Source organism: Mandrillus leucophaeus, unplaced genomic scaffold (genome assembly GCF_000951045.1).
Source record: "Mandrillus leucophaeus isolate KB7577 unplaced genomic scaffold, Mleu.le_1.0 Scaffold4, whole genome shotgun sequence".
NCBI lineage: Eukaryota > Metazoa > Chordata > Mammalia > Primates > Cercopithecidae > Mandrillus > Mandrillus leucophaeus.
The window spans coordinates 11779254-11805562 of record NW_012104253.1 but is presented as its reverse complement, the minus strand read 5'-3'; the positions used below and the strand labels follow the sequence as shown (position 1 = coordinate 11805562).

At 54.1% G+C, this 26309-nt stretch overlaps 1 protein-coding gene across 1 annotated transcript in view; it reads right to left on the bottom strand.

Annotated features, from left to right (window-relative positions):
* The window catches only part of ITPK1 (inositol-tetrakisphosphate 1-kinase), a 179191-nt gene that overhangs the window by 57812 nt on the left and 95070 nt on the right, over positions 1 to 26309 (bottom strand). Inside the window, exon 3 of the mRNA XM_011991748.1 lies at positions 18475 to 18600. Coding sequence (XP_011847138.1) covers positions 18475 to 18600 — 126 coding nt within the window. The remainder of the gene's footprint in view (positions 1 to 18474; positions 18601 to 26309) is intronic.

Below are 26309 nucleotides of genomic sequence, written 5' to 3'. Positions count from 1 at the left end.
GGGTGAGACACAGGGATTTGCTCCTTCTAATGGAAAATGCTGTCAGAGTCCTGAGTTCAGATTCTGCCTCTGACGCTGACTCGTCCTGGGCAAGGTCCACTCTGAATAAAGCCTACCCGAGGTAGCTGCTGTGGGCATCGTGGAGATCACGGATGCAAAAGGAGTTTGTAGACACAAAAATGAAAGGATTCTCATTACCCTGCAACACCTGGGCTCCTAGGGCCAAACCCGACACAAGGTCTCGGCTCACCCTGCCTTGCCCTGTGCAGCTGACCCCAGGGAAGCCAGCCATGCCCATGGAAGGGGGCTGTGGTTCTGGCCCATGCCCACCCTCCTGTTGATGCCAGGGTGCAACGCAACCTCCCACCTCCAACCCCACTGGCGGCCAAGGCTCCAGGCAGTGACCTTCCAGGGCATTCATTTTTCAGAGATGCAACTCAAAAAGGACTTACAGATTACATAGGAATCTGGGATATGTTTCAAAACAATCTGGGTTGGGGGCAGGGACAGAAGTCAGTGAGGGACGGATGAAATGAGAGTGGCTGCAGCTGCTGACGCATGAGGCTGGGAAGTGGTACCTGGGAGCACGTTGTGGCATTCTCTCTTCTCAAATATTTTTAATTTCCCATAACACAAAGTCTGGGGGGAAATGGGAGGCAGGTAACCAGATCTTCCCCTTCTACCCTGCACCCCTAGGTGTGCCAGAAATGGATTCAAACACCAACACTATCTTTCAAGAAGAAACAAGAGCCAGCTACCCAGATGGGAAAAACAACGAGAGATTAAGTATAGTAAGGATAATAATAATAAATAAAAATGATCATAATCAGTAATCATTTAAAAATAAAGGCAGTGGCCACTTACCTGGGACTTGCTATATGCACACTGCTGGACACTGGACAAAAGGGTTTTCAAAAGCACTGCTTCTTTCAATATAAAAACCCTATTAGGTAAAGGCCCAAACTATAAAACTTTTAGAAGAAAACACAGTCATAAATCTTCGTGACCTTGGATTAAACAACAGTTTCTTAAATGTGACCCCAAAAGTGCAAGACAGAAAAAGAAACAGATGAAGTGGACATCATGGAAACTGGAAACCTCTGTGAGTTCCGGCCCCCATCTGCCCTAGGCCTGTGCTCTGAGGAGAGGCTGTGCGTGGCCCGCCTGCCAGAGGCCCAGGGGCCGGACTGACCCCCTAAGCCAGCAGGGACAGCCACACGCAAAGCAAGTCCTGACAGGTCTTGTAGCACTTTCCCATATTTGGGGGTCCCCCACAGCACAGTGAGGGTGGCAGGGCTTCTCCCCATTTTTCTCAGGACCCTGAGACTCTGAGTGGTTTTGGTCAGAGACAAAGTCCCGGGCTCTGCCCTGCCCATCCTAACAGCTTGCTCCTTCCTTCACTCAGGACCCAGGGGCTGAAATTCTGCCCACTGGGCTGCATGGCCTGAGTGCCGAGCGGGCACAGGGTAACCTCCATGGCAGGGCTGGGAAGGTCCTGCTCCACACTTTGCTTAGGAAATCTCTCCTCCAGTGGGTAGGGAGGCTGCAAGGGAAGAAAAGGCCCCACACAGAGCCTGGAAACCCCTCCTCCTTGCTGGGCCTCAGCTCCCTTCTCTGTAGAGTAAGTGTTGATGGCAAGAAGGGGCTGCATGCCAGGGAGCTGGAGGCCGCCAGGCCCGGTTAACTGGGACTTCCTCATTGTGAGCCTGGGCCTCACCTGTAAATGGAGATCGTACTTCTTCCTACCTCATAGGATTTTTATTAAAAACAGCCTGATTGAGATATCATTCACACACTATGCAATTTACCCCAAAGCAAGGGTTTTTGGAATATCAACAGGGTTGTGCAAACGATCAGCTCAATTTTAGAACGTTTTCATCCTGTCAGAAGGAAATCCCATTCCCTTTCACTCTCAGCCCCAAGTCCTAGCCTCTGGCAACCACACGTCTACTTTCTATCTGGGTAGATCTGCCTATTCTGGACATTTCCTTTAGGCGAAGCCATGAGACATGTGGTCCTTCGTGACTGGCTCCTTTTGCTCACACGGTGTTTTAAAATGCATGCTTGTGTGCGGCAGTGCTTCGGTCTGCTTCACGGTGTGGGTGTAGCGTCTTTTGTTTGTCCGTTCATCACTGGATGGAATTTGGGTTGTTTCCACTTTTTGGCTGTTACGAACAATGCCGCTGTGAATATACGTGTATAAATTTTTGTGTGAACGTACGTTTTCACTTCTCTTGGGTGTATACATTGAAATGAAAATACAAAAGACCCCAAGGTTTGGCTCCTCAGGTATGGATGTTTTAAATCATGATCATAACGATCCACCACAGTATACAAGTGTGGCACTTCTCTGGTTCAACACAGGCAGTTACACAAAATATTGCATTTGATTCTCAGAGCAGCGCCATGGTTTACAGAGCAAACGCCTCTGTTTTTATTCCCATTTTATAAATAAAGAAACCAAGTCTCTGAGAGGCAGTGTGACTGGCTCAAGGTCAAACACAACCAGCTAGGGGGCTTTGCCAGGATTCAAAATCAGCCGTTCCCATGTCAAACCCCAGACCACTGCGGTGCACCTGGTCACCTACAGAAACACGGGTTCTGTGACTGAACCGCTGTGAATCCCCAGAAAGGCTAGGGAGCACCTGAAAGCTGAGCACTAATGAACTCGACATATCACAGTGGCTCGCGGTGGCTCGCGCCTGTAATCCCAGCACTTTGGGAGGCTGAGGCAGGTGGATCACCTGAGGTCAGGAGTTTGAAACCAGCCTGGCCAACACAGGAAAATCCCCTACAAAAATACAAAAATTGCCGGGTGTGGTGGTGCACGCCTGTAATCCCAGCTACTCAGGAGGCTGAGGCAGGAGAATCACTTACTTGAACATGGGAAGTTGCAGTGAGCCAAGATCGCACCACTCCACTCCAGCCTGAGCGATAAAATGAGACTCCATCTAATAATAATAATAATAATAATAATAATAAAAGGCTGGGCACGGTGGCTCATGCCTGTAATCCCACCACTTTGGGAGGCTGACGCGGGAGTATCACAAGGTCGGGAGTTCAAAACCAGCCAGTTCAAGACCAGCCTGGCCAACACGGTGAAACCCCATCTCTACTAGAAATACAAAAATTAGCCGGGCATGGTGGTGGGTGCCTGTAATCCCAGCTACTCAGGAGGCTAAGGCTAGAGAATCGCTTGAACCTGGGAGGCAGAGGTTGCAGTGAGCTGAGATTGTGCCACTGCACTCCAGCCTGGGTGACAGAGCAAGAATCTGTCTCAGGAAACAAACAAACAAACAAAACAACGGCAAGCACAGGCCTGAATGCCAGCATGGGCCTGCCTGGAGTTTGCTTCTTGGGACTCCAGCTTTGCACGTGGAACAGACCAAGCATTAGAGGGGGCACAATTCCGTCACCTCCCCCATGGCCACAGCAGCATCACTGGGGATGACAACAGCCTCCCGTACTGAACCCAACAGGATTCTTGAATCCTGACCACCACCTCGCTCCAGAGGGAGCTATGGGTCGGCACCAAGGCAAATGCAGCGTGCCACGCCCAGAGGAAACTTCCCGGCCGACCCGAGGATCCACTGCATCAGGGCCTGTGTGTTCAGTTAACACTCGGCCACCCCATTAACACCAGTGATTCCCCCCTAGACAGAAGAACTGAAATTACTTCCTTATGGCTGTTAAAAGTACTCCTAGGGGCTTTCATGGGAAAGGAAGTGATCCTGGGCTCACTTAGCACAATCTCACTCCCTTGACTCCTCCTGAGAGCACAGCCAGGCCCAGCTGAGGGCCACAAGGCCTGGCCTTTCCACCAGCTCCTCCGTACCCAGCGCCAAGTGAAACCCTGGAAGTCTCTGGTTCCTGAAGCCTTGGCATCTTGACGGGGGTCCTGCCAAGATTCCAGGGTGAGTCATAAACATGCTCACCAAGCACAGGTCACAGACCTATACACCTTGCAGGAATGGACACATTTCCCCTCAAAACAACCCTATGTAGATCCCGTTAGCAGCTCCATTTGACAATCAAAGAAACTAGGCCCGGCCAGGTGCAGTGGCTCACGACTCTAATTTCAGTACTCTGTGAGGCCAAGGCAAGTGGACTGCTTGAGTCTGAGAGTTCAAGACCAGCCTGGGCAATATAGCGAGACCCTGTATCTACAAAAAATTAAAAATTAGCCAGGTGTGGTGGTGTGCACCTACTCAGGAGGCTGAGGTGGGAGAATCATTTGAGTCAGGAAGTTCGGGGCTCCAGTGAGCTGTAATCACGTCATTGCACTCAGCCTGGGTATTACAGTGAGACCCTGTCTCAAAATAAAAGAAAAAGAAAAAAGAAAACAAAGTAGGGCTCAGAGCACCTAGCGGGTGGCCAGGGCTCTCCCTGCCAGCAGTGGCCAAGACGGGGTCCGAACCCAGGGCCTCTGGCTCCACAGCCCTCCAGTCAAAGACCCAAGGCATGGAAGGCCTGGTGAAATGAAAAGCATCTCAACTCTAACTAGGGCCAGGGTTGCTCAGCAGCATTTCAGGAGAAAGGGAAGCCTTTCTCATGTTCGCTACCCAAGGCGAGGCCGCCAGCCTGACAGTCCAGGGAGGCCGGGCGTGCTCCATCTGGGGTCAGCACGAGGTAGAGCATCCAAGAAAAAATAGTAGGTCTAGTTTACAATTTCCTTTCCCAGACGGAAAGGCACAGAAGGTCAGAACTAGCAAAACCCAGATGGACCCTTCGTCCACCTCCCATCTTTTCGGAAAGGGAAAAGGAAGTGGCAGTGAGGCCAGGGTCGCAAGGGAGCGTGGCAGAGCTGAGATTGCAGCTCCATCTCCACTGTTCCTCCCAACCCACGGTCCTCACTGGTTGCTTGTTCTCTCAAAGCCACAGCTGGACCAGAGCTCTGCATCTCTTCCCAGCCCTGAAGCAAGACGGATGTAAGCAAATGGAAGACACACACCCCTTAGGACAGTAAATATGTGACATAACTGAAGGCCACAGTCCACAGGACCTCTGTGAGGAGGGTCCGTGTGGCACAGAGGGAAAAGCGTGTCAGGGCCAGCACTGCACTTATGTACAGGAGGGCTCCCAGGGCAGCTGCTGAATGAAGGAGTGGCCCCTGCAGGGGGAGGACTAACAGATACAACAGTGTCAAGAGCAGTTGCACTTTTGAAGGCAGAAAGGGTGGTTCCGCAGAAAGCAAAGCCTCTCCATGGGAGGTCAGGTCACATGCGGATAGGGGTGGGGGCAGGGGCAGGCAGGCTAAGCAATGCTTTCTCGGAAGGACAAGTAATGAACTCTCTTGGCAGACCACTGCAACCGTGAAACTAACCCCTGCTGATTAACTTGTCATCAACCAAGGCCAACCGAACATCCCCCAGGCAAAGCCTTCCTGGCACCTCCCAGAACACCTGCCTGTTGATTACAGCTTACAGAAAACCACATGCCACAGACAGTCCTGGGAAATCCACACTAGGCCTGGGTGCAACAGAATGTGCCAGGCGGCCAGGCTGGCACGGGGTCGGAGTTGGAGATGCATGCAGGTAAACCTTGGAGGTGGGCTCTCAAGAGCCAAAAGAAGGTTGCAGCAGCATCCACTGTGCGCTGCGACAGGACCATCAAGCCTAGTTACCCAAGATGCCATTCACAAAGCCTACCACTGGATTGTGCAGTGTGCAACCTACGTAACAGTCCCTGACAGTCAGCCAAGGCTTCTGCCTGCCCGTCACTGTCAGATAATCTTTTTCACAGCCCAGCTGCACCTGGCTAACTTAACCCCAACACATGGGTCCTAGGGCACTGTGCCAGTTGAAACAAATGCAGAGTCAAGAAACTTGGGTTACAAGTCCGAGAACTGCCATTCACTTTATGTGTGTTTCTGAAAGTCACTTAAGTTATCTGTATCTCAGTTTCCCATCTGTAAGATGCGTGGGCTAGAATAACTCAATTATAACATCCTTTCTGCCTCTTAAGTTCTAGATTATTTGATTCTGTGATGTGAGGAACAAACCAAAAACAGAGCTGTTAGCTCCCTGAATGGAGCCAGATGCCCCCCAGGCCCGGAGACATTCAAACAGAGGAGCCAGGGAATGCTGTCCTCAGAGCACACCCACGGCACGGTCACTGCACGCACCCCAGTCGCCTGCAAGCCAGCGAGATCCATGCCCGCCACAGGTGAGGGAGGGAGGCCAGCAGGAGGCACACCCTGATGGGCCGTGGACAGCTGCGCGTTGGCGACAGGCACCAACCACCAGCCCAAGCAAAGCTGTCCTCTGAGGCTGCGGTTCCCTGCGGTCTCTGTTTCTCCTGGATTCAGTCCTAGTGTGTGAGGGCATTTCCTCACTCCTTCTTTCCTAACTTTTCTGAAACGGCCCCTTGGGAGAGCTGAGCTCTCCCATCAGCAGACACTTGGGTCTTAAGCAACCCTCATTTGTATTCCAGAGAAATCTCCCACGTCTGAGCACTCAGCCTGAGGCCTCCCAGACAGTACAAGAGCAGAAAGAGTGGCAGCCTCTGAGAAGCACATGTGTGAGAATCAGTGCGTGTGAGAGCTTGTGAGTGCGTGTGTGTGTGTGCGCGTGTGTGGTGACGGATGTCACCTATTCACTATCGAGCAATCGCATTCTCCCCACCCTCCCAGAGGCTACTAAGTGGCGGTCATGTGGCTGAGCAAAGGAGAGGCGTGGGACTGACCAGCAAAAAAGGAGCAGGGAAGTGTGGGTGTGGGGGGCACAGGGCTGGGGGCTGGGGAGGAGCCTGCTGAGGCTGGTGATATAAACCACAAAGGGCCACCGGCATGGGCCGGGGCAGAAAGGGCACTCCAAGCAGAGGGGACAGCAAAAGCAGAGGTCTGGGGTGGGGGAGCCCAGCACATTCGCAGGCCTGCTGGAGGCCTGGCAGGACTGGGGCAGACGGCAGTCTCAACATGAAAAGTGAGGACAAGGTAGAGAGCAGGAGACGGGTCAGCTGAGGAAACTGACCAGCTGGTCAGTTTGGACCTGACCCTAAAGCAACAGGGTCCTGAGCTGGGAAGTGACAAGGACAGCGATGGGTCATGGAGTGACCAGTCCAGCAGCCTGCAAGGCCACAGGATGGAGCTGCGGATGGATGCGGTCTTGTTGGTGTGTCAGATGTAGTGCTGGCCTTAGGGGTATGTGTGCTGGACCTCGCTGTTCAGGAAGAACTGATGGGCTGCCTTCATCTTTTATACAGTGATTTCTGTGATTTGGTAGAGCTGGCAAAAGGAAAACTCTGATGCAATCTGCCTCTAGGCCTATTAGCTCCTGCGAGCCAATATTTAAATCCCTGAGCTCAGGCTGGGGTGGTCAGACATGGAGTGCAGAAGAGAAAAGTGAGCGTGAGAACACAGCACCAGACAGAGGCAAGATGGCCCAGACTCAGGGTCTGGCCAAGCCAAGTGAGGCAGCATGACACCACCCTTCCCAAGGCCTGGAGCTCCCCGCGGCAAAACCAACAGGCAAGAGGAGGAGACTGCCAGGATCCTGGCACCCTCCAACACTCTGTGACTCCATGCCAAGGTAAACTGATTAGAGACGCTTCCTAAGGTGGTAGAAAAGGGACCAGTCCTTAGTTGGTGGCAGTGTAACTGGCTTCTGCAGAGAGAAACCGGACAACAGCCAAAACTCAGAATGCACAAACTCAGTATCCCGATTCCTAGAAATTCCTACAGAATTTCTCACCTGTGTACCCAAAAATACATGTACTAGGCTATTCACTACAGCATGTTTCTAAAACATGATCAGAAATGCCCTAGGTGTACACCGGTAGAGAGCTGGCTTGGTAAAGGAGAGGAAGGCCGTTTAACATGCAGCCGTTAGAATGAGGCTGCCTGCAAAAGACTAAGATGAGATCACTTCCAGGGCATACCGTATAGCCCCATTGTACAGGGGCTGTGTAGCGAGGAAGACTGTCTGTGTTCAGTCCCACAGAACCCCCTGGAAAGGCTCCAGGCCACTGGAACCGATGGCTGCCCCCCAAGACGGGAAGTGGCTGGCTGGGCAGCAGAGGGACTCTGTTCACAAACTTGTTTCAAATGCACGTGCCAGCTCGTTCAGGACTGCTGAGAGCCCAGCAGTGGTGCACAGGGCAAGCCACACTTAGGATCCATCAGACTCACAGTCCACGTGCAAGCTGGTCAAACTCAGTGTCCCAAGCCCAACAAGGGGTGGGGGAAACGCTAGAGCCCTGGGAAGGGCTGGGGAAGCTTCCCTGAAGCAGACACCAACAACCCATCCCCTCCCTGGTGAACAGAATGAATATCGAATAAGGGATTCAAAGCAACCAGGCTCCAGGCTCCAGGGTCAATGAACTGTACGTGATTCTCCATTCCAGACTGGGGGAAGACATTAAAAGGGGCTGTGTGGAGTGGAGCAGGGCAGGGGCCTGAGCACCCAAACGGGGCACCCTGAATGTGATTCTGCATGCAGACCCCACTGTGTCTCCTGTGGCCTGCAGGTCACAGGCACTCCCATCCTGAAGGTGGGTGCCACCCACAATGGTCACTTCAGGTCATCCTCCCACGGGGCTACTGAGGCATTACAGTGTCATGCACCTCACTTAGCCGCCTGGCACGTGGTGTGAGCCATGGCTGGGAGAAACCGCAGGCTCTCTAGGGGAGAAACGTTGTTCAAGAGCCAGCAGAAAGACCCATGCAAAACAATGATTTTCAGGCCAAAACATAACCCTGACCGCTACAGAGGAGAGGGCTGGAAGGAAACAGAACACTATTATTTGGAGACAGCAAACGCCCCCTTTTTCCAGGCCCGCCACTGAAAACAATACCTCCCCTCTCTCCCCAGATTTCACACCAAACTTTTATGAGCTTTCTCCACCTTCTGTCAGCGGGAGGCAGGCAAGGTGCCCAGCCAGAGCTATTTCCCTGACAAATGTTACATGCTCTCTGTCACAGCACCATCGCACTAGTCAGGTCCTCTAGGCGACCAGGGAAGGGAAGGATCCCACAGGATGAAGGGACAGCTGGGATTTCCACACAGATGGAGCTAGAAGGGGTCAGTCACCTAGCCCGCTGTCACAGCTACCAGCTGAACAAGAGGAGGACAAGAAAGGGGCTGCCTGCCCAAGGTCACACGGAGCTGGGTTCCACCAACCTCAGCAGCAGCCCAACACCCCCTAAGCGCCTGTCTGAACCCTACATGCATTCCCACACACCTGCTCAGGTGGGCCTGGGCAGCGGCCCCTCCCCTGTGTACAGTAACACACAGGAGAGCAGCTTCCCTACATCAAGGCCAAAGGTGACATGCCTGCTGGAGCCCCACCCACCTCAACCTGGCCCACAGTCGCCTGGCTGAGTCTGACTTTCAGTTCCCAGAACAAGCCAATGCCTCGTGGCAGCCCGTGGACTCCCATGCCTTGTCCATGTGATGTATTGCTGGGTTTGCAAACATGACTCACAGCCAGCAGAGCTTACAAACTAGTGTCTGCAGGGAGACAACAGTCATCCAGAATCAGGGCACAGTTTGCGGCGGTGCTGCTGACCTAGGCCAACTGGGTCACTGAGGCCAGAGGACCCCTGGGCTCCTCACCTCTGCATCCAGCCACCCCAGTCTTCTAGTTTCTGGTGCAGGCTCTAGGTGCACAAGAAGAGAGACAGTTCCTGCTGCCAGGGGTGACCTGGCTACAATATCTACCCTGTGGATGACACTGGCCTTGGTTCCACATGTCAGCCATCCTCTTCAGTGGCTGTGGGCATGCGCAGAAGTGGGAGTCGTCCTGCTGCCCCGGGAGCTCCTCCTTGACCTCTGACTACTGCAATGGGCGGGGCTCCTTCCTCCTCAGAGAGCTTGGGGACTAGAAAATGTCACATTGTCTGTGGCTCAACTTGGGGCCATCAAAGAGGGGAGCTGGCATGATATTTCGAGTCCTCAAAGAGCTACCCAGCGCTCCCAGGGGGCCACCAGGCCCAGACTCAGTCTGGCTCCTGCCAGCTCCCAGCCCACTGCAGATAGCCCTTGCCACCGTGCTCCAGCTGCGCCTGGCTACTGTGGGTCCTTGCGGCTCCATCCTATCTCACTGCACGGCTTGGCCAGGTGCTGCCCCCTTGCCTGCTCCCCTCCTGACTGTCCTGCCCTTTAGGCCTCAGCTCAATGTCAACTCCTCAGAGGATCAGTAACAAGCACCTCTCTGTTCTCCCAGGCCTCGGTGTGTTTTTTCCTAGTAATCGCCATCACTGGGGCTGTGTTACCTTGTCCTCTATTTACCTAGGTTTTGTTGTCATGATCCAATGCACTCACACTCGGATACAGCTCCAGCAGGGCAGGGGCTGTGTCCACCAGGTCTTATTGATTGTTGCATCTGTAATGTCTTTTAGGAACTCTGGCAGACAGTAAGTTCTCAACTAAGACTTGCTGAATGAACATCATTGTTATTGATAAATGATCTCACAGATCAGTGGAGAGACAAATGGGTAAGGGCCAGGGCCAGACCAAGGGCTGGCTGCCAGGAGGCGTGGGAGGCCTGGGGCAGGGAGCTACAGGGAGGGGCTCAAAGGATATCCTCATGCCTCACTCTGTCCATCCCAGAAGGCCAAGGTCAGCAGAGGCCCAGCGCATGGTTTACCCGGTCGGTTGTACTCTTGGCTGGTGAGGTGGCAATGGGATTTATTACATGAAAACAAAGGCAGCCACAGTGGGCTTCATCCCGGGCACACAGCCTGTACAGGCAGCACAGAAACACGATGGGAAGTCATGCCACCCACACAAACCAGGAGGAAACAGAAAACAGGGTGTCCTTTCTGCCGCAGGTATTCATATTACTGAAGAAAAGAAGCCACAAGATGCTAGTCGTCTTGGTGTGCGATTCTAAACACTAAAACCCAGAAGCTGTACCCAATAGGGCCTCAGGGTCCACACAAAAATCAGGAACGACTTGACTGGCCGGCCTGAGCTCTCAGAGCTGCCGGACCCATCTCTTACAAAACGTGGCGCCGCTTAACTATGGGTGGCGTGGGCTCCCTCCACCAGGGAACATCTGGAGAGATTTTTGGTGGGGAGTGCTGCTTGCATCTGCTAATGAGCAGCCAGGAAGGCCACTAAGCACCCTGTATTGCCTGGGATAGCCCCTAGCAGCACAGAATTATCCAGCCCAAGTTGTCGATCATGTTGAGGTTAAGAAATCCAGAAATAGTGTGCATAAAAGTTCTTTCTAAAACTTTGGGGAAAATGTATTATTGATAAACATTAATATTTCTAAAACTCAACAAGCCCCCAGACCCTGAGCTGAAAAACCCTGACTGTCCACACACAAGCAGAGGGGCGGCAGCCCACATGCTGGCTCAGAGCTCAGGCTTTGGGGTGCCCTCTCCTGCCCCCGTCCCAACCGAGCCACACAAAGTCCAGCTCTGCTCCTGGTTGTAAGAGGGCCACATGTCTTCCTGGGGACCAGGCTTGCTTTCCACAAGGGGAAGCAACTGCAACAGGCTAACGGCACAGAACGGCCCCGCCCTCCCCAAAGCAGAAAGGGCGATTTCTGGCCTGGTGTTGGTGCACAATGGACAGATTGTGTGGCTAGACACCGCGGGAGGAGTCGCCTATGACCCAGGGCAGCAGTTATCGAGAGGCTGACCTCAGAGCCACCCCAGAACAGGACGTGATCTGTTTCTCTGGGACCAGGGCCACCAGATGCGTCCAACTCTGCCTCCCGTGGCATTTGCTGGCCAGCAGTCTCATTGTCACACGGCACCAGCTGTGTCAGAGGCAATCCCAGACGATGACCTCCTGCCAAGGTGGCCCTGAAATCACCAACCCTCACACCACCCACAGAGCCATCAGGTGTCACCAAAGCCCCTCCAAGCTATGACCCTGGCCTTGCCGCTTTCTACCTGACCCTGGGCAAGTGACTTAACTTCCCTGGGCTGCAGTTGTCTCCCGCTGAAAAATGGGGAAATAATTCCATTATCTCAGGGACTGAGATGAGGACCAAAGACATAAGAGATAAGAACGGCCCATGGCAGAAAGGGCCACATGGTACATGCTTGGCAAATAGGGAGCCCTCCCACGGCTCCCTGGTGACAACACAAACCCCTTCCAGGGGCACACGGTTCTTACTCTGACCCCACCGGTCAGCAGGCACAAAGGCAAAGCCGACACAAACCACTTAGATTCTACAGGGTTATTTATCCTCTGATAGGCTTAGATGTTATCTTCCAAGTCGGATTCGAAGACCTAGAACAACAAAAACCTTTGTTTCTTCTACTTCCTCTCCATCCCTGTGCTGGCGACTGCTCAATAAACATCAGGGACCGACAGGGTCTGATTCAATGCAGCTGTGAAATCATATTTGGGGTAAATGTGAGCCGAGGCCTTGGGTAGTCCTTTGGAGGCAGACGCAACAGCTTTGAAGGCCATTCTGCACCTTCCCTATGCAGTAGGCAAGGGGAGGCCCAGGTGGGCCAGCAGGTGAAGGGTGGGGCCAGGAACAGCACTCGAGTCCCTCTGACCCCCACCTGGCCCTGCCTTTTAGGCATTTCCGCTGCCCTAGCACAGAATGCATCTCCCGTCTGGGGACACTTTCATAATCACTGCCTCACTGACTCCAATTAGGACTGAGAACTCTCAAGTCAGCTGCGGCCACAGATAAGGCTGACAGAGTAGTCCTACTGTCACTGTAATAATAATATTGACATAAGCCACGGTGACTGACGGTTCACTAGGCGCCAGGCCTGTACTGAGTGGCTTGCACGCGTCATCACACCCCAGGCACTCACACTAAGCGTGGCCGACCATTACACACACGTGCAGTACTCACACCATGGCAGCACTACGGGCATCGCAGGTATTAATTAGTTTAATGATAACAATAACCCTAACAAGGTATTTTAGTCGTTTTTAAGAAGAAAAGGGAACTGTGCAGTATTGAGTTCCCTTGCCTGTAGGGAGGTCCAGGGAGATGGATGAGTCCGTGTCACCACAAGGTAGACACTGAGAGCCAGCATAAGCCTCACTGCCTTCTCACCCCCTGCTGTGACGGCTGTCATTTCAGACTGCAAAGCTGTGCCTAACCCTCCGGGACCATGTGGCGCAAGACAAGCTCAGCCTGTGCTGGGTAAGGGGAGCTGTCTATCCCTGCAGTGAAACCTGGCCTCGCCTGGCGGACTAGCCGGGAGGACCTCAAACGTCACCCCCTCTCACCAGCTCCCAGTCCCACTTGCTTCCTGTCCCCTCAGGAGGGTGGTGGGATCGGGGAGGCACTACTGAAGGCTAAACATGGTTTCCTTCCAGGCAAAACACGGAAAGAACCAGTGTGGCCAAGTGTGCATTCTCTTCCTGCATCCTTCGGGGCAGGAGCTTCCTTCCCAGATCCACTTTAGATCATTACACACTGAGAGGAGCCAGGAGGTGAGTGCAATTTTGTCCTGTGTAGGCTGGACAAGGCTCGAGCTGCTCAGAGGCCGGCCTATCACGGCAGCGGAGGGAGGGGACGCTCAGGACCACATGCAAGGGCACCTGGGGCTGAGATGGGCACAACACTGAGCCTGGGGCCATGAGCTCCTTCTTCATCTTGGAAGCACCCGGGTTCCAAGGAGTAAACAGTGTCCTCACCTGCTCAGAGTTCATCTTGCACTGGCAATCTCCCCTTCAAAGCAGGGCCTCTCTCTTGCCAATTATATCCGATCGCATCACCACCATCCCCGCCCCACTCCCCCTGCAGGATAGATTCCAAGCTGCACAGCCTGGCATGAAAAAGCTTTGGAGCTCTGGCGTTGCTGCTCCCTCTCCAACCTCGCTGACACCTGGAGACATCGCCACACATGCCCATCAGGCAGTGCCATCTGCCTCATGAACCCTCCTGGCCTCCTCCCTCCCTGCTCCCAGCAGCCCAGCAGAGCCACGTCCTCCCTCCACAAGCCCATCAGGGCACTCCATGAAAGGCCGTCCCAGCACATGACCAGCACAGGGCATGCGCCTCCACCTAAACACTTAGGCACTGCAGACGGCAGTGGGAACACCAGCTGCTGGGAGCAGACACAATCCCTGCCCCAGTGAAAGGACAGACAATAGCCACTGATAAAGAATTACAAACTTCCGAAGGGCATCAAGAAACAGTGCTAAGCTGGCAGGGCCTGGGACAAGAGATGTGTCATTAGTCAGCTCACGAGGGAGGATGTTTCTCGGGAAGGGGCACTGAGCTCACAGAACAGCTTGTGGAAAGACGCCGAGGTGAACACGCATCAGAGCCCTAGCAGTTGCTGAGGAGGCCAGGGAAGGAATGGGTGGGGCAGATCACTGAGGCCCCATGGGTCAAGCTGGCAATCATGGCCTTCAGTGTCACAGCAATAAGAAAGCATGGGATGTTTTAAGCCAAGCTGTGCTATGATCAGACCCACGTTTTTCCTAACTCATCACTTTAGGTGCACTGAGGTCAGTTCTGGGTCTGCCCGCCAGCCTCCCCTCTTGGCCAGGAGCTCCTGGGCTACCGCAGAGGACCCTCTCCTTGCAGTCTGTGTGCAGACCGGGAGTTCAGGGAACATCTGGGGGACAATTACCGTCCTTCTGATAAAGACAGGGAAGAGGCAGCAGTTGAGACTGAAACCTTCTTGTTAGTTCTAAGCTTATTCAGGCAGAACCCCAGGAAGGTCCCCTGAGGCAGCCCCACATGACCCATGGATCACAATCACTGCAGCCCTTCAGAGGCAATTCTGGGGCTAGAAGGGGCAGCAGAAAAGGAGGGCGGGCCCCTTTCCTCCCACCCTGCGTCCACACCTGGCAGATGGCTCTGGGCGCCACGGTGAGGAGAAGGCTCGTGTTGCTCCCCTGGGGAAGTCACTCACCAGGCCAGGAGGCCCCTAGTGTCCCCAGGCCCAGGGCAGGGATCCTCTTGGCACGCCAGCCCCACTTGCCCATGTGGCCAGGCCCTGGGGGCCCCTGCCTGGGTCTGCACACCGAGAACCAAACCTCAGGCAGAGCCTCGGAGGCACCAGGCTGCTGGCTCCACGTGAACCTTGGAACAGAAAAACAACTGAATCATCCCAACCGAGTCTCCGAGCCAAGCCATTTAGAAGCCAATCAAAAACACACAAAAAACAAACAAACACAAACAAAAAAAATCCAAAACCCTGGGGCAGTGGTGAAGGTTCGGTGACCAGCAGCTTTAAAGTTCTGCAGTAAGCCTCTGGCCCACACCCTCCACCTGCTCACCAGGGCAGCCAGAAGCAGGCACGGCCTCCTGACTGGGAATTTCTTCCCTCCCTGGGGACCAGAGCTTTCACAGAGGCAGCCTGGTGCAGTGCTCCGGGGCCCTGAGGAACATCTCAGAAATTTCTTTTTCTCCACCCACACAGCCCCAAACCACTTCCTCCTTCCTCCCTGGACCTGAATATGGCCTGTGGAGAAGGCCCTTCCAGCTGAGCCCCTGCTGGGGCAAAGCATCTTGCCTCTGTTTTCCTGCTCACAACAAAATGGGAGGACCCCAGCTCTGCGTGCTGCTTCCCCTGCCTCTGCCTGTAGCATCCCTATCCCTCCCAGTCCTCAAACCACACTCATGCCTCCTTGTTAATGCCTGGAAAATAAAATTTGAAACAAAAATCTGAAAACAAAAGGCATGACTGAGGTCAAGTGTCCGCCTCCCTGGGTCTACATGGTCTGGCTCTGAACTTGCATCTTATGGCAGAGGGAGGGGGACGGTCAACGCTGACAGCCCAGTGACCAGTGGCAGGAGGAAGCGTCTTCCCTGGCCCCCATCCCAGTGTCTCTTGGTCCTTCTCTGTGCCGGCCCCGCCTGCCTCCTCTCTCCTGGGGCCTCTGGAAAGTGCAGCCCCGCACCCTTTTCCCCAAAGGATTGTTCTCTTCACAAAGGAGGAAACTTCCCACTTTATTAGATATCCAGTTTCTTACTGAAGCATAGATGGCGATGAAAATTTATCCCAGAAATACTGGTGCTGGGAGGTTATAGTGAGGTCACAGCAACCATCCTCCAAGACCCAGCCAAGACCCTACCTGGGAAACATATCTGTGGCTGCCTGACAGCCTTAAGCCACAAGTCCCCATGCTGCCCTCCACACATTCTCCCTGTAATATTCTTTTCTGCCCAGAAAAGGAACACAGTGGACACTCTCATTCACTGTTTGGACATCACCTGCCTGGGCTGTGGGCTGTGTGTGTGTCTCTCACACACACACAGATGTCCAAACTCTCATTCACTGTTTGGACATCACCTGCCTGGGGAGCAGGCAAGAGGGATAAGAGCCTGGGAGCAGATGTTCCAGAACTCCGGGCCCAGGCTAGCCAGGAGCTGTGGCCCTCTCTCTAGGAAGAGCAACCGTGTGGGTGTGATGAAGTGGCACTCAGCTACAACGGGAACTTCACACCCACAGGCGTTTACTCCTCCCAGCAACCTGCTCACCCGAGGAGGAAGGAACTGAGGCTGGGGGGAGGCGAGTGGCTCCTAAGTTTTGGAGCAAGGATCTGCCTTGAAGACAGTTTGACTCCCAAGTCCTCCACCTCATCCGTCTCTGGAGAGGCCACACAGCACGTGAGGAGAGCAAGCTAGCGCAGGCTCTAATCCTACCTGGACCACTTTCTAGTTGCCCTGCACCTGCTTCTTCATCCACAGGACAGGAATCATCGAACCTTACAGCTCACGGGAGCAAATGGGTCAACCGCCGTGAAGCGCTTTCCAGCATGGCCTGGTATGCGGTAACTGCTCTGCAGTGCTTTCGGAGGTAACGGTAATCAGGTATCTGGAAGGCCACTGTCCCCCAGATGGACTCAACAAGAGATGCGCTATTCCTGCACCAAGGGGCTGTGCGGCAGCCCAGGCATGGCTGCGCTCCTCCAGAAAATGTCCCCTGAGGGCACCATAGGAACATGAACTGGGGACTTGGAGGCCTTCCAAAGGAGACAAGGAGATGGGGGTGAGGCAGGAGCAAATGGCTCAGGGGAAAGTCACTGTGTGACTTGGATTGGCTGGGACCACACCCCAGGACAGTTGTGTAGGCTGGGGCCAGAGAGGAACAGAAGAGCAAGCCCCCAGGATGAGCAGTGGCTCACCTGAGAAACTCAAGACTGACCCCCGGCTCTGCCGGCTCCCTGTGGACAAGCTGCACATGTTCCCACGCCTCCGCTTCCTGCTTATCAACAAGGCTGGTGAGTCTGCACCAAGGCTGTGGGGATCAAATGCAGCACATGGGTGAGTGTTGATCAGCCCAGCCCTGGCATGGGACAGGGGCTCAGGAAGCAGTGCATCACCAGGGCACACTTCTCCTCTGTCTTGTTCCCATCGAGCCCCAGCACAATCCTCCCAACACGGTCTGAGCTTTTCTTATTCCTAGCACCCATTTTAAAAATAAGGAAACTGAGGCTCCATGAGGTCACAGAGGAGCCCAACCATGTTTTTCCCACACTCTCCAGTCCGATGAAGGAGACAGCGTCCAGCAAGTAGAATGGACTTGGGGCTACTGGCGGGGCAGACGCCCTGGAGGGCGTAACGTGTGACATGCCCTGCCCCTGAGCAGGGGAGGCCGGGAGCAGACTGCACCTGCCTCTGGGGCCACTTCCTGGTGGGAAGCAGGAACGTGCAGCAGGGAGTTGGCCAAGGAACAGGGTGAGAGCCCCAGGGAAGCAAGAGGGGCCAAGGTGGCCAACCCCAAACACACGGGGAGAAAATAGTGTCAGCAGGACGGTGACAGCAGATGACCAGGAGGCGGGCGAGATGCCCTTTGTCCTGATGAAGAAAAGTAGGGCACCAAATCTGCACCTATCACACGCTAGAAACCCCAGCTCAGGCATCCCCATCCCACTAGGCAGGCCCGAAAACAGCTACCATCTTGCCTGCATTTTCACTGACAATACAACTTTGTTCTTCATGACCTCTGAGCCGCTTTCCAGAGGACAGAATCTTCTTGTCCACAACAGAAAGAACACAGAACAAGTCAGTAGCCAGCATGAGAACCCCAAGGCAGCGGGCAGGACCTGGGAGGCTGCTGGGGAAGTGGGGTGGGGACAGGGAAGTGACCAAGGGACTCAGCAAGATACCTCTGGCTGTGCTCAAAGGTGAGTACCCAGGTCAAAGTAACGGGCAGAGGCAGGGTTCTCCACCAAGGCAGGACTCAGTTCAAAGGCCCTCGGGGGTCCCCTTTATCATGTGCAGCAAAAGGGTTCCATCCCTTGTGCCCACCCGAGCCGGGGGAAAGAGCTGTGCGTGCCTGTGCTGAGGGCGTGGAGGCCACACTGGAACTCAGTGGTGCCTCATCAGTAAACCATGTCTACACAGCCAGGGGATGGAGACGGCCCAACCATGACCTGGTTCAGTCCCCATGCTACACCCGAGGACACCGAGGCCACAGAAAGCACCTGCCCGTGAGCCCATGTCTCGCCAGTGGCAGAGCCATTTCTCCAGACTATACCTCCAGGGAGCCGCTACCGCCCTAAACACGCACACGGCCATTCCAGGGCCTCCCCTCCTCCTCCTGAAAATGCCACAGCCAAGGGCTGCATGGTCCTCACGCACCTGGAACCTGTGCACCAACTCCAGGGACTGGCTATCATTCTGGTCAGCTTCAAGGATGACGTCGGTCAGCTTGTGGATGATGACGTCCAGGGGGCCCTGCTCCTCGATCGGCCGGCTCAGGTTCAGCTGCGAGGCAGGGAACACAGACAAAAGCAACAACTTCAGCACCTAAGTCCACTGCCCCCATCCTCTTGTCCACCCCGGGGCACATCACCAGAGGACCCTCGAGCCTCCCTGTAGCACTCTGGAGATGGGGCAGGAGGGCTGACATGGAAAATATAGACAGGACAAGCAGGACAAACCCTCCAAGACCCCACAACTCTTCTCTCCTGCTAACTCCTCAAGGGCACGGCCCACGTTTGTACTTCTGTTCCCCAAGTCCCATGCTATCCAGGATGTACAAGACACATAAGAGGAATCAAGGCGACGGTGTCAACAGGCCAGGCAAGTGATGCTGAGAAATGGCTTTACAGAGAAAGGCTTGTCTGAACATGTCCCATCTGCCCAACCACCTAGGGAAACTAGGGCTCCAAGGGGTTAAGTAAATGACTAACGTCACACAGCCTGATCAGAACTTAGATCTAAGCGGATACTGCTTCTGCTAACCTATAAAAAGTCTTGGCAAAGCTGTGGTCCTCAGGAATCTAGACGTTGCTGCTTCGAGCGACCAGCCGCTTGCACTTCACACTGAAATCTGGGCTCGTCGGGAGAAGCGAAGGCGTGCAGGGCTGCCTGCAATCTGTTCCACGCTGCTCCCCTGCTTTGCCGGGGAAGGTGTTTATTTTTGCAAGTGCCTGAGGTTGGGATGATCAGTCCCCAAGGCCTCTGGCCAACAGACAGTCAGCGTCACCTGACCCCAAGACAGGAACACCTGCCAAAAGCCGGGGCAGCCTGACACCCGCTGCCTGACCCGCCACATGCCTCCCTCCCGGCCCACAACCACCACCACCTGCAAGGCCAGTGACTCAGAGGCAGCGGCGGCAGCCCGGCACCTGGCTGACCCCCAATTTGGCCTCAGCAGAGGCCAGAGAAGGTCACAAGCCCCACCCCTGCTCTCAACCCCACCCCCAAGTGGGTTTCGCTCCAGGATTCAACGCTGATTGTTTTAAAGATGTTACTAAAGACATCATAATGACAACTACAAATGGTCACTGGCAGTCGGCACCACGCTCAAAGCTTGCGTGCATTTCTTTCATTGTATTTAACAACCACTACGAGAAGTGATTTCACAAATGAGGAAAGTGGAGGACGGAGACTTTTAAAACCTGCCTAGGGTCCCACAGCAGGAAGGCGGTGGAGCGGGAACACAAATTCAGATCTCAGGCTGCGCTTCTCACTCCATTCCCCGCTGCCTGCCCCCACAACCCCGCTCCCCATGCCTGCTCTGTGCCCTAGGCAGCTGTCCTCTAAGGCCACAACCACCTGGCTGCCTTCTCCTCTGGCCAAGTCGGGCCAACTGGAGGCACAACAGAAGATGGGCAAGAAGGAGAGAGGGAGGGTGTACTTGCAGCATCCTCACGCCCCGACCCCCTGCCGTATTTCTGGCAGGAGTCACAGCCCCCATGGAGCAGGGCAGCCCCTCTCTCAATAGTACCGCCTTCCCTACGGCTCCAGGTATGTTTTGGTCCCCTTGTCCCCTCAGGCCTAGGGGTGGTGACAGCTCTCAGGGCTTGTTAGCAGGGAACTTTGTCCTGTGCTGGCTCTCGGGCCTGCCCGCACCCTGTGATGGTCCCTTACTAAACTCTTCTCCGTTGCACCCCCGGAACACGGCAGCTCTCGTCTGCTGGTGTCTTTAACTCGTCTTTCTTACTGTTTGCCAGGAAAGATGTTAAGGGATTTCCCCTATATAGAAAAAAAAAATCCTTTAGACCTCACAATAAGAAACTACTGAGGAATGCTGTTCCCTCCCCATGGTGACAGGCCTGTGTACAAAACAACACAAAATAAAACCAAAACCAGGCTAGCTGAGAAGTTGCCCATCTCTGGGGCTCTTGGGTGAAGAAGGGGACGGGAAAGACACTTCCCAGTATCTCCTGAGACCTGGCATTGGCTCATCCTCACGGCAAGCCCAGGGGCCGGGGAAGACGCTCCCTGCTGCACAGACCAGGACACCAACGGCCCAGGAAGGAAAATGACCAAGCAGGGCCACGCAGGTGGAGCGGCCAGGATAGAGACTGTGCAGCAATGCCCACGTGTCAGCCTCCACAAGCAGCCCGCTGACCTGGGCTCGCCATCCCCTGGGGCCTCAGTTTCCCCTTTGATAGAAAGAAGAAACTGCAAGAGCTTTGCTGGGCTCTCATCACAGATTCCAAATTACACTCCACCCAACACCTCTTCCCAGAAAAAGCAGAATCTGAAGGAAGGTAGAGAGGCCATGGGCAGAGAACACTGGGCTTTCAGACACAGCCAAACACCAACCCATTTCCACTACAGTCTGTGGCTCCAGTGGGACAGGCACCACAAACGAGAGGCCAAGACAGCTACGAGCACAGGGGGAGCCGGGCCACAGGAGCGACGCATCCGGGCCTGCAGAACCCCCATGCCCACCAGGGAGACGGGACACCACATCTCCAGACAGCCCTCCAGGTTTCCCTGCCTGGGAGAAACTGTGGCGTTCCCTTGGTGCTGGGGAAGGAGGTGAGCAGAGGGGACGCCCTGGTGTCCTCGCCTGGCATCAGCCTGAGGCCCGTAGACCTGACAACCGTGGCTGTTTGGAAAATAAGCTCTCCGCATCCCCGGCGCTCCGCTGAAGGTAAACAGCTGAGCTCTGGAAACGGGCCAGCCTCCTTTGTGTATTTTCCAAGCATTTTCATGCCAGTAAAACCCTTTTGTGAGAACAGCAGCTTGGGACACACATCAGGCCTAGGCCGCTCTCAGGTGCGGCTGCCTCTCACTGTGGCATCTGTGCTGGGTACCAGCAGGGCTGTCGGCAGCTCTGGTGGCTCTTCCTCAGCTGACTGACATGCCACAACTGCCCTGAAGGGGTCTGTCCCCTGAACACACTGCAAACGGGCCGCAGTCTCCCTCCGCTGGCTGGAAAAGAGACGGGCCCTTGGGTGCGGCCCTATAGGAGAAAGGGCCCAGCTCCTGAGATTGGGGAGGCCATGGAGGAAAGGACACTGTGCAGGGGGATGCCCGAGGGGGAAGGGCACCACAGAGGCGTGTCTCGCAGATGCCATGGGGACAGGAACTCATTTCAAGGTTGTCAGTCTGCTTTTCTGACCACACTCTGCCCCCAGAAAAGAGAACATTCCCGGGGACTTCTTGTCCTCCTCAGAGGATGGGGTCTGGATTGTCCCTCTCAGCAGGAGCAAGAGTGTCTCAATGAAAGGCTGCCCGCCGGGACCTGAGGTCTGTGGGCGCTCTGTTTCCAAGTCACGCCATCTTGCAGGGCCCATGCTGGATCCTGCTCTGTGTGGCGCTTGGAGTTCAGAACTCGGAGAAAACAAGGGGCCACTGTTTCCCTCGGGGACGAAGGCAGAGACTTACTAGAGCTGGGGGCAGGGCCGGGAGACGGGACAAAGGCCTGCAAACCCCAGTGGCCCCAAAGTCCTCTTTGACTTCCAAAATGATTAACCCAATCGTACCCAGCCTGGTAACCACGCTGAGCTAGGTCCTGACGCTCCCTGTCTCTCCCAGGACCTGGAACTGGGGAGGGGTGGCCAGGCAGACAGGCCTAGAAACCCATCCCCAATCCACCAGCTTCTGAACAAGAGCAGGTCACTGAGCTGTGGAGTACCTCCGTTTCCCCAGTCATAAAATGAGGGTGCTATTAACCCTTCCCTGCACCTCACAGGATTGTTAAGAGTCCCAGAGCGAAAGTTCAATCCTCTTTCACATTTCTCAACTCATCTCAGCCCAAACAGGAAGAATTAGTGGCTCCCTTGTGTTTCCCATAGCCCCAGAACCCTTTGCACATCCCTCCAAGATTGCACCATAACCCCAGTTATGAAGCTGATTCTTTAATCCACTGTCTCCTGCTCCAGAGCTGGAGGCTGCTCTTCCTCTGTGGTATCATATAATCTTTCTGACCCAATTCCTCAATTTCTCAGTAACTGGTTTCCAATTACTCAGGTAATGGAGAGGGCTGTGTCGCCACCATCCTCCAGGAATCTCAGTTTCCTTGTCTTTAAAGCAAGAAGCCTCGCGATCCCAGCACTAGCACCCAGCTCTTGCACACTTGCTTGGTGCCAGGCTCTGCTCTAAGCACTTTACATGCAGTGAGTCACTCAATTCTCACAATGGTCTGAGATGGGGACTCATGAGAGGCGCAGGGTGGTTAAATAACATGTCACAATCTCACAACTTCACACCCACTCTTAGCAGTACCTAGCCAGTGACACTCAATAAATGTCAGCTACTGTATTTCCCTATACTTACTATTCTTATTATTACTGACCAGTGGAAACTTCCCAAAAGTTTTGTCCCAACCAATAAAGGGTGAGAGGGCTGAAGTCTGACTTATTCCTCTGCCCTCTCCATGGATCTGAGAATCTGGGACAGAACTGCCATCGCCAAAGTTCAAAGGCCTTGCCGAGCAGAAGCAGGTCTCTCCAGAAAGAAAAGTCAGATCTGGAAACCTCATGGACAGACTTCAAAAAGGACGCTGTGGCCGGACATAGTGGCTCGCGCCTGTAATCCCAGCACTTCGGGAGGCCAGGCGGGCAGATCACTTCAGGTCAGGAGTTTGAGACCAGCCTGGCCAACATGGTGAAACCCCATCTCTACCAAACAACACAAAAATTAGCCAGGTGTGGTGATGGGCACCTGTAGTCCCAGCTCCTTGGGAGGCTGAGGTGGGAGAATTGCTCGAACCCGGGAGGCAGAGGTTACAGTGAGCTATCATGCCACTGCACTCAAGCTTGGGAGACAGAATAAGATCCTCACTCAAAAAACAAAACAAAACAAAACAAAACAAAAAGAAAGGAGCTTGGCCTTGGAGGACTCCATGCCAGTGGTGTGTTTTCAATGGGTTTGATTCCAACAAAGCCTGGAAAAGAGGAGATGGAGGCCTTTCCCTGGCAAGTACAACTCTCACTCTCAAAGGAGCTCCAGAGAGGTGAAGAGCTAGAGGTCACCGGGGGCTGCCACCAAGACCAGCAGCCTGGGACAAGGACAGTACAGGTCACCCTAGCAGCCTCTGCCCCAGGCTGGGGAGGGAAGCTGTTGAAAACGCTCTCTGACCCAATTCCCTGATTCCTGAGTAACTGATTTCCAGTTACTCAGCTAATGGGAAGAAACAGCAAACTCGTGAAGGCATAAGAGTGGGTAACTTTTCCCTATAAGATAAAGGGTTGAGACAATTAAATGGCCTGAGGATGGCGCTACCTTGTAGAGCCAAAGTTCTGGGAATTTATGAGCTGACATTAGACCCAGAAAAGTCACACCCATTCAGCAAGCACAGCTCCTTAAGAATAGGACTGGCCCTGAGTTCTCAGGATGGGCCAGTCCTGTTCTGCATTCTCAACACTGGGTGTTGGAGGGCCAGGTCCAAGAGCAGGCAAAGGATAAGCACACCCACTCCTGGGATGCTGGCCTATGGAAATGATCAACAGGTGAAGGCCACTTCTGGCCTAGGGAGAGTCACTGACCACACACTGACAAGAGAAAAGACACAGAGTGCATGTGCGAAAATGGGGTGCTGGCTAATGCTGGGCATGCCACCACAAAGGGCTAGTCACGAGCCACTGAGATGGTGTGGCTGGGCACAGTGGGGCACACCTTTAATCCCAGCTACTCACGAGGCTGAGGTGGGAGGATCGTTTCAGCGCAGGAGTTTGAATCCACCCTGGCCAACATGGCAAGATCGCATCTTTTTCTTTTGAGACAGTCTTGGTCTACCATTGAGGCTGGAGTACACTGGCACGATCTCCACTCAATGCAAACTCCGCCTCCCGGGTCCAAGCAATTCTCTGGCCTCGCTTCCCGAGTAGTTGGGATTAGAAGCGTGCACCACCACACCCAGCTAGGTTTTGTATTCTTAGTAGAGATGGGTTTCACCATGTTGGCCAGGCTGGTCTTGAACTCCTAAACTCAAGTGATTCACCTGCCTCAGCCTCCCACAGTGCTGGGATTACAGGCGTGAGCCACTGTGCCTGGCCATATCTCTTAAAAAATGACAACAACAACAACAACAAAAGCAGTCACTGAGATGACAATGAAGAGGTCTTGATAGAGATAAGGGTAGGTGCTTGAATTACAACCACACGAACCAACACTTACTGTGGAAAAGGCTGATAAGAAAACCCAGAATATGAAAATAAAAGGACTGTGGGTAGCAGCCGCTTTTCTGTTTTTGTTTGTTTGTTTGTTTTGTAGAGACGTGCTGGGTTTCACCATGTTTGGCCAGGCTGGTCTCAAACTTCCGACCTCACACGATCCGCCCACCTTGGCCTTCCAAAGTGCTGGGATTACAAGTGTGAGCCACCACACCTGGCCTATCAGCCCCTTTTCTGGACACAAGGCAGGACTGCACTTCCTGATTCCCTGGTAAATGGATGATCCTGTGACTCGTTCTGGCCAATGAGCTGTGAGTGAAAATAGAACATGCCGTTTCCTGGGCAGAGCCCGTACCTGCAGGAGTGAGGTCTCCAGAGCCCTCTCTCCCCTCTGGTGCAAGACCAGCGACCTTCCAGATACGGCTGCTCAGCTGTGGATCTCTGAGTGAACAAGATGGACAGAGCCTCTAGCTGGCCCTGTGGACACATGGCATGAGTGCGGAATAACTCACGGTTTTCAGCTAAGATTCTGAGGCTGTTGGTAAATACAGCACAACCTAATCTGTCCTCATAAAATAGGTGGTCCTCCTACCCCAAGCTTTTCTTTTTCATTTGTTGAGACAAAGGAAGGATGGAAGGGAAGGGAAAGAGAAGGGGAGAAAAGCAGATTAAGGCAATCAGGCCCCGACAGGTAACTGCAAGACTGAGAACGGTATTTAGTTGTGATTTTTTTTCACATTGTAGTTTAGTATTTGGATGAGAGAGGAACGGGGATTTATCCTGTAAGAGGAAGATAACTTGTCAGAGTCCTTAGGAGCAGAAGGCAGGAGCCTCCATAGAGCCACATTACGGACGTGGCTACTCCCCAGCATCCCAGGAAAGCTCACCCCTAGCAGTCCCCTCAATCTGCCAGATGAGTCCCTCGATCCGTGTGTCTTGGCCGAGGGGCTGCTTCATCTGTGTTATTGTTCACAGTGGCACCTGAGAGGCTACAGTCAGAGCTGATAGGAGCTAACCCCTCCCTCTGTTGCCAGGCACCAATCTAGTCCTATCCCAGGGGGAAAGTATGAATCACAGGCTGGCAGAAAAAGAAAAAAAAGGGGCATAAAAGGGCTGGCAGATCTGGACCCACAAGGCGGGAATCAGAGGTCACGTAACAAAGCCTGACCGCACTCTGTGTGTGTTGTGGGGAGAGCGGAGAGGATCCCACACATTAACCTCCTGTTGCCAGGCCTGGAGGAAGGAACTTGCAGAATCCTCTTGCCCACAGCACTCCTCCATGGCTGGCCAGTGCTCTTCTTCCCAGACCACCACAAGCAGAGAGGTGCTCCCTCCCCAGGGAGAAGGATGCCCAGCGGTCAGAGGGCAGGGGCTGAGCCTCCAGCTGTGCAGCCTGGGAAAGGGTACATCCCTCCCCTCCCCAAGCCTGCTTCCTCGCCTATGGAGTGAGGGTAAAGAAATATCCTTCCTACAGTCATGATGAGCACACAGCCAGGGCCGGCCGTCGATTACTTCCCTCTGTGACTAGAGCTGACTATGCTGCACTGGTGTCAGCAAATAGGACTTTCTTCCTCACATGAGGCTGAATGTTCTCTGGCCTCAGCGGAGGCCTTTCTG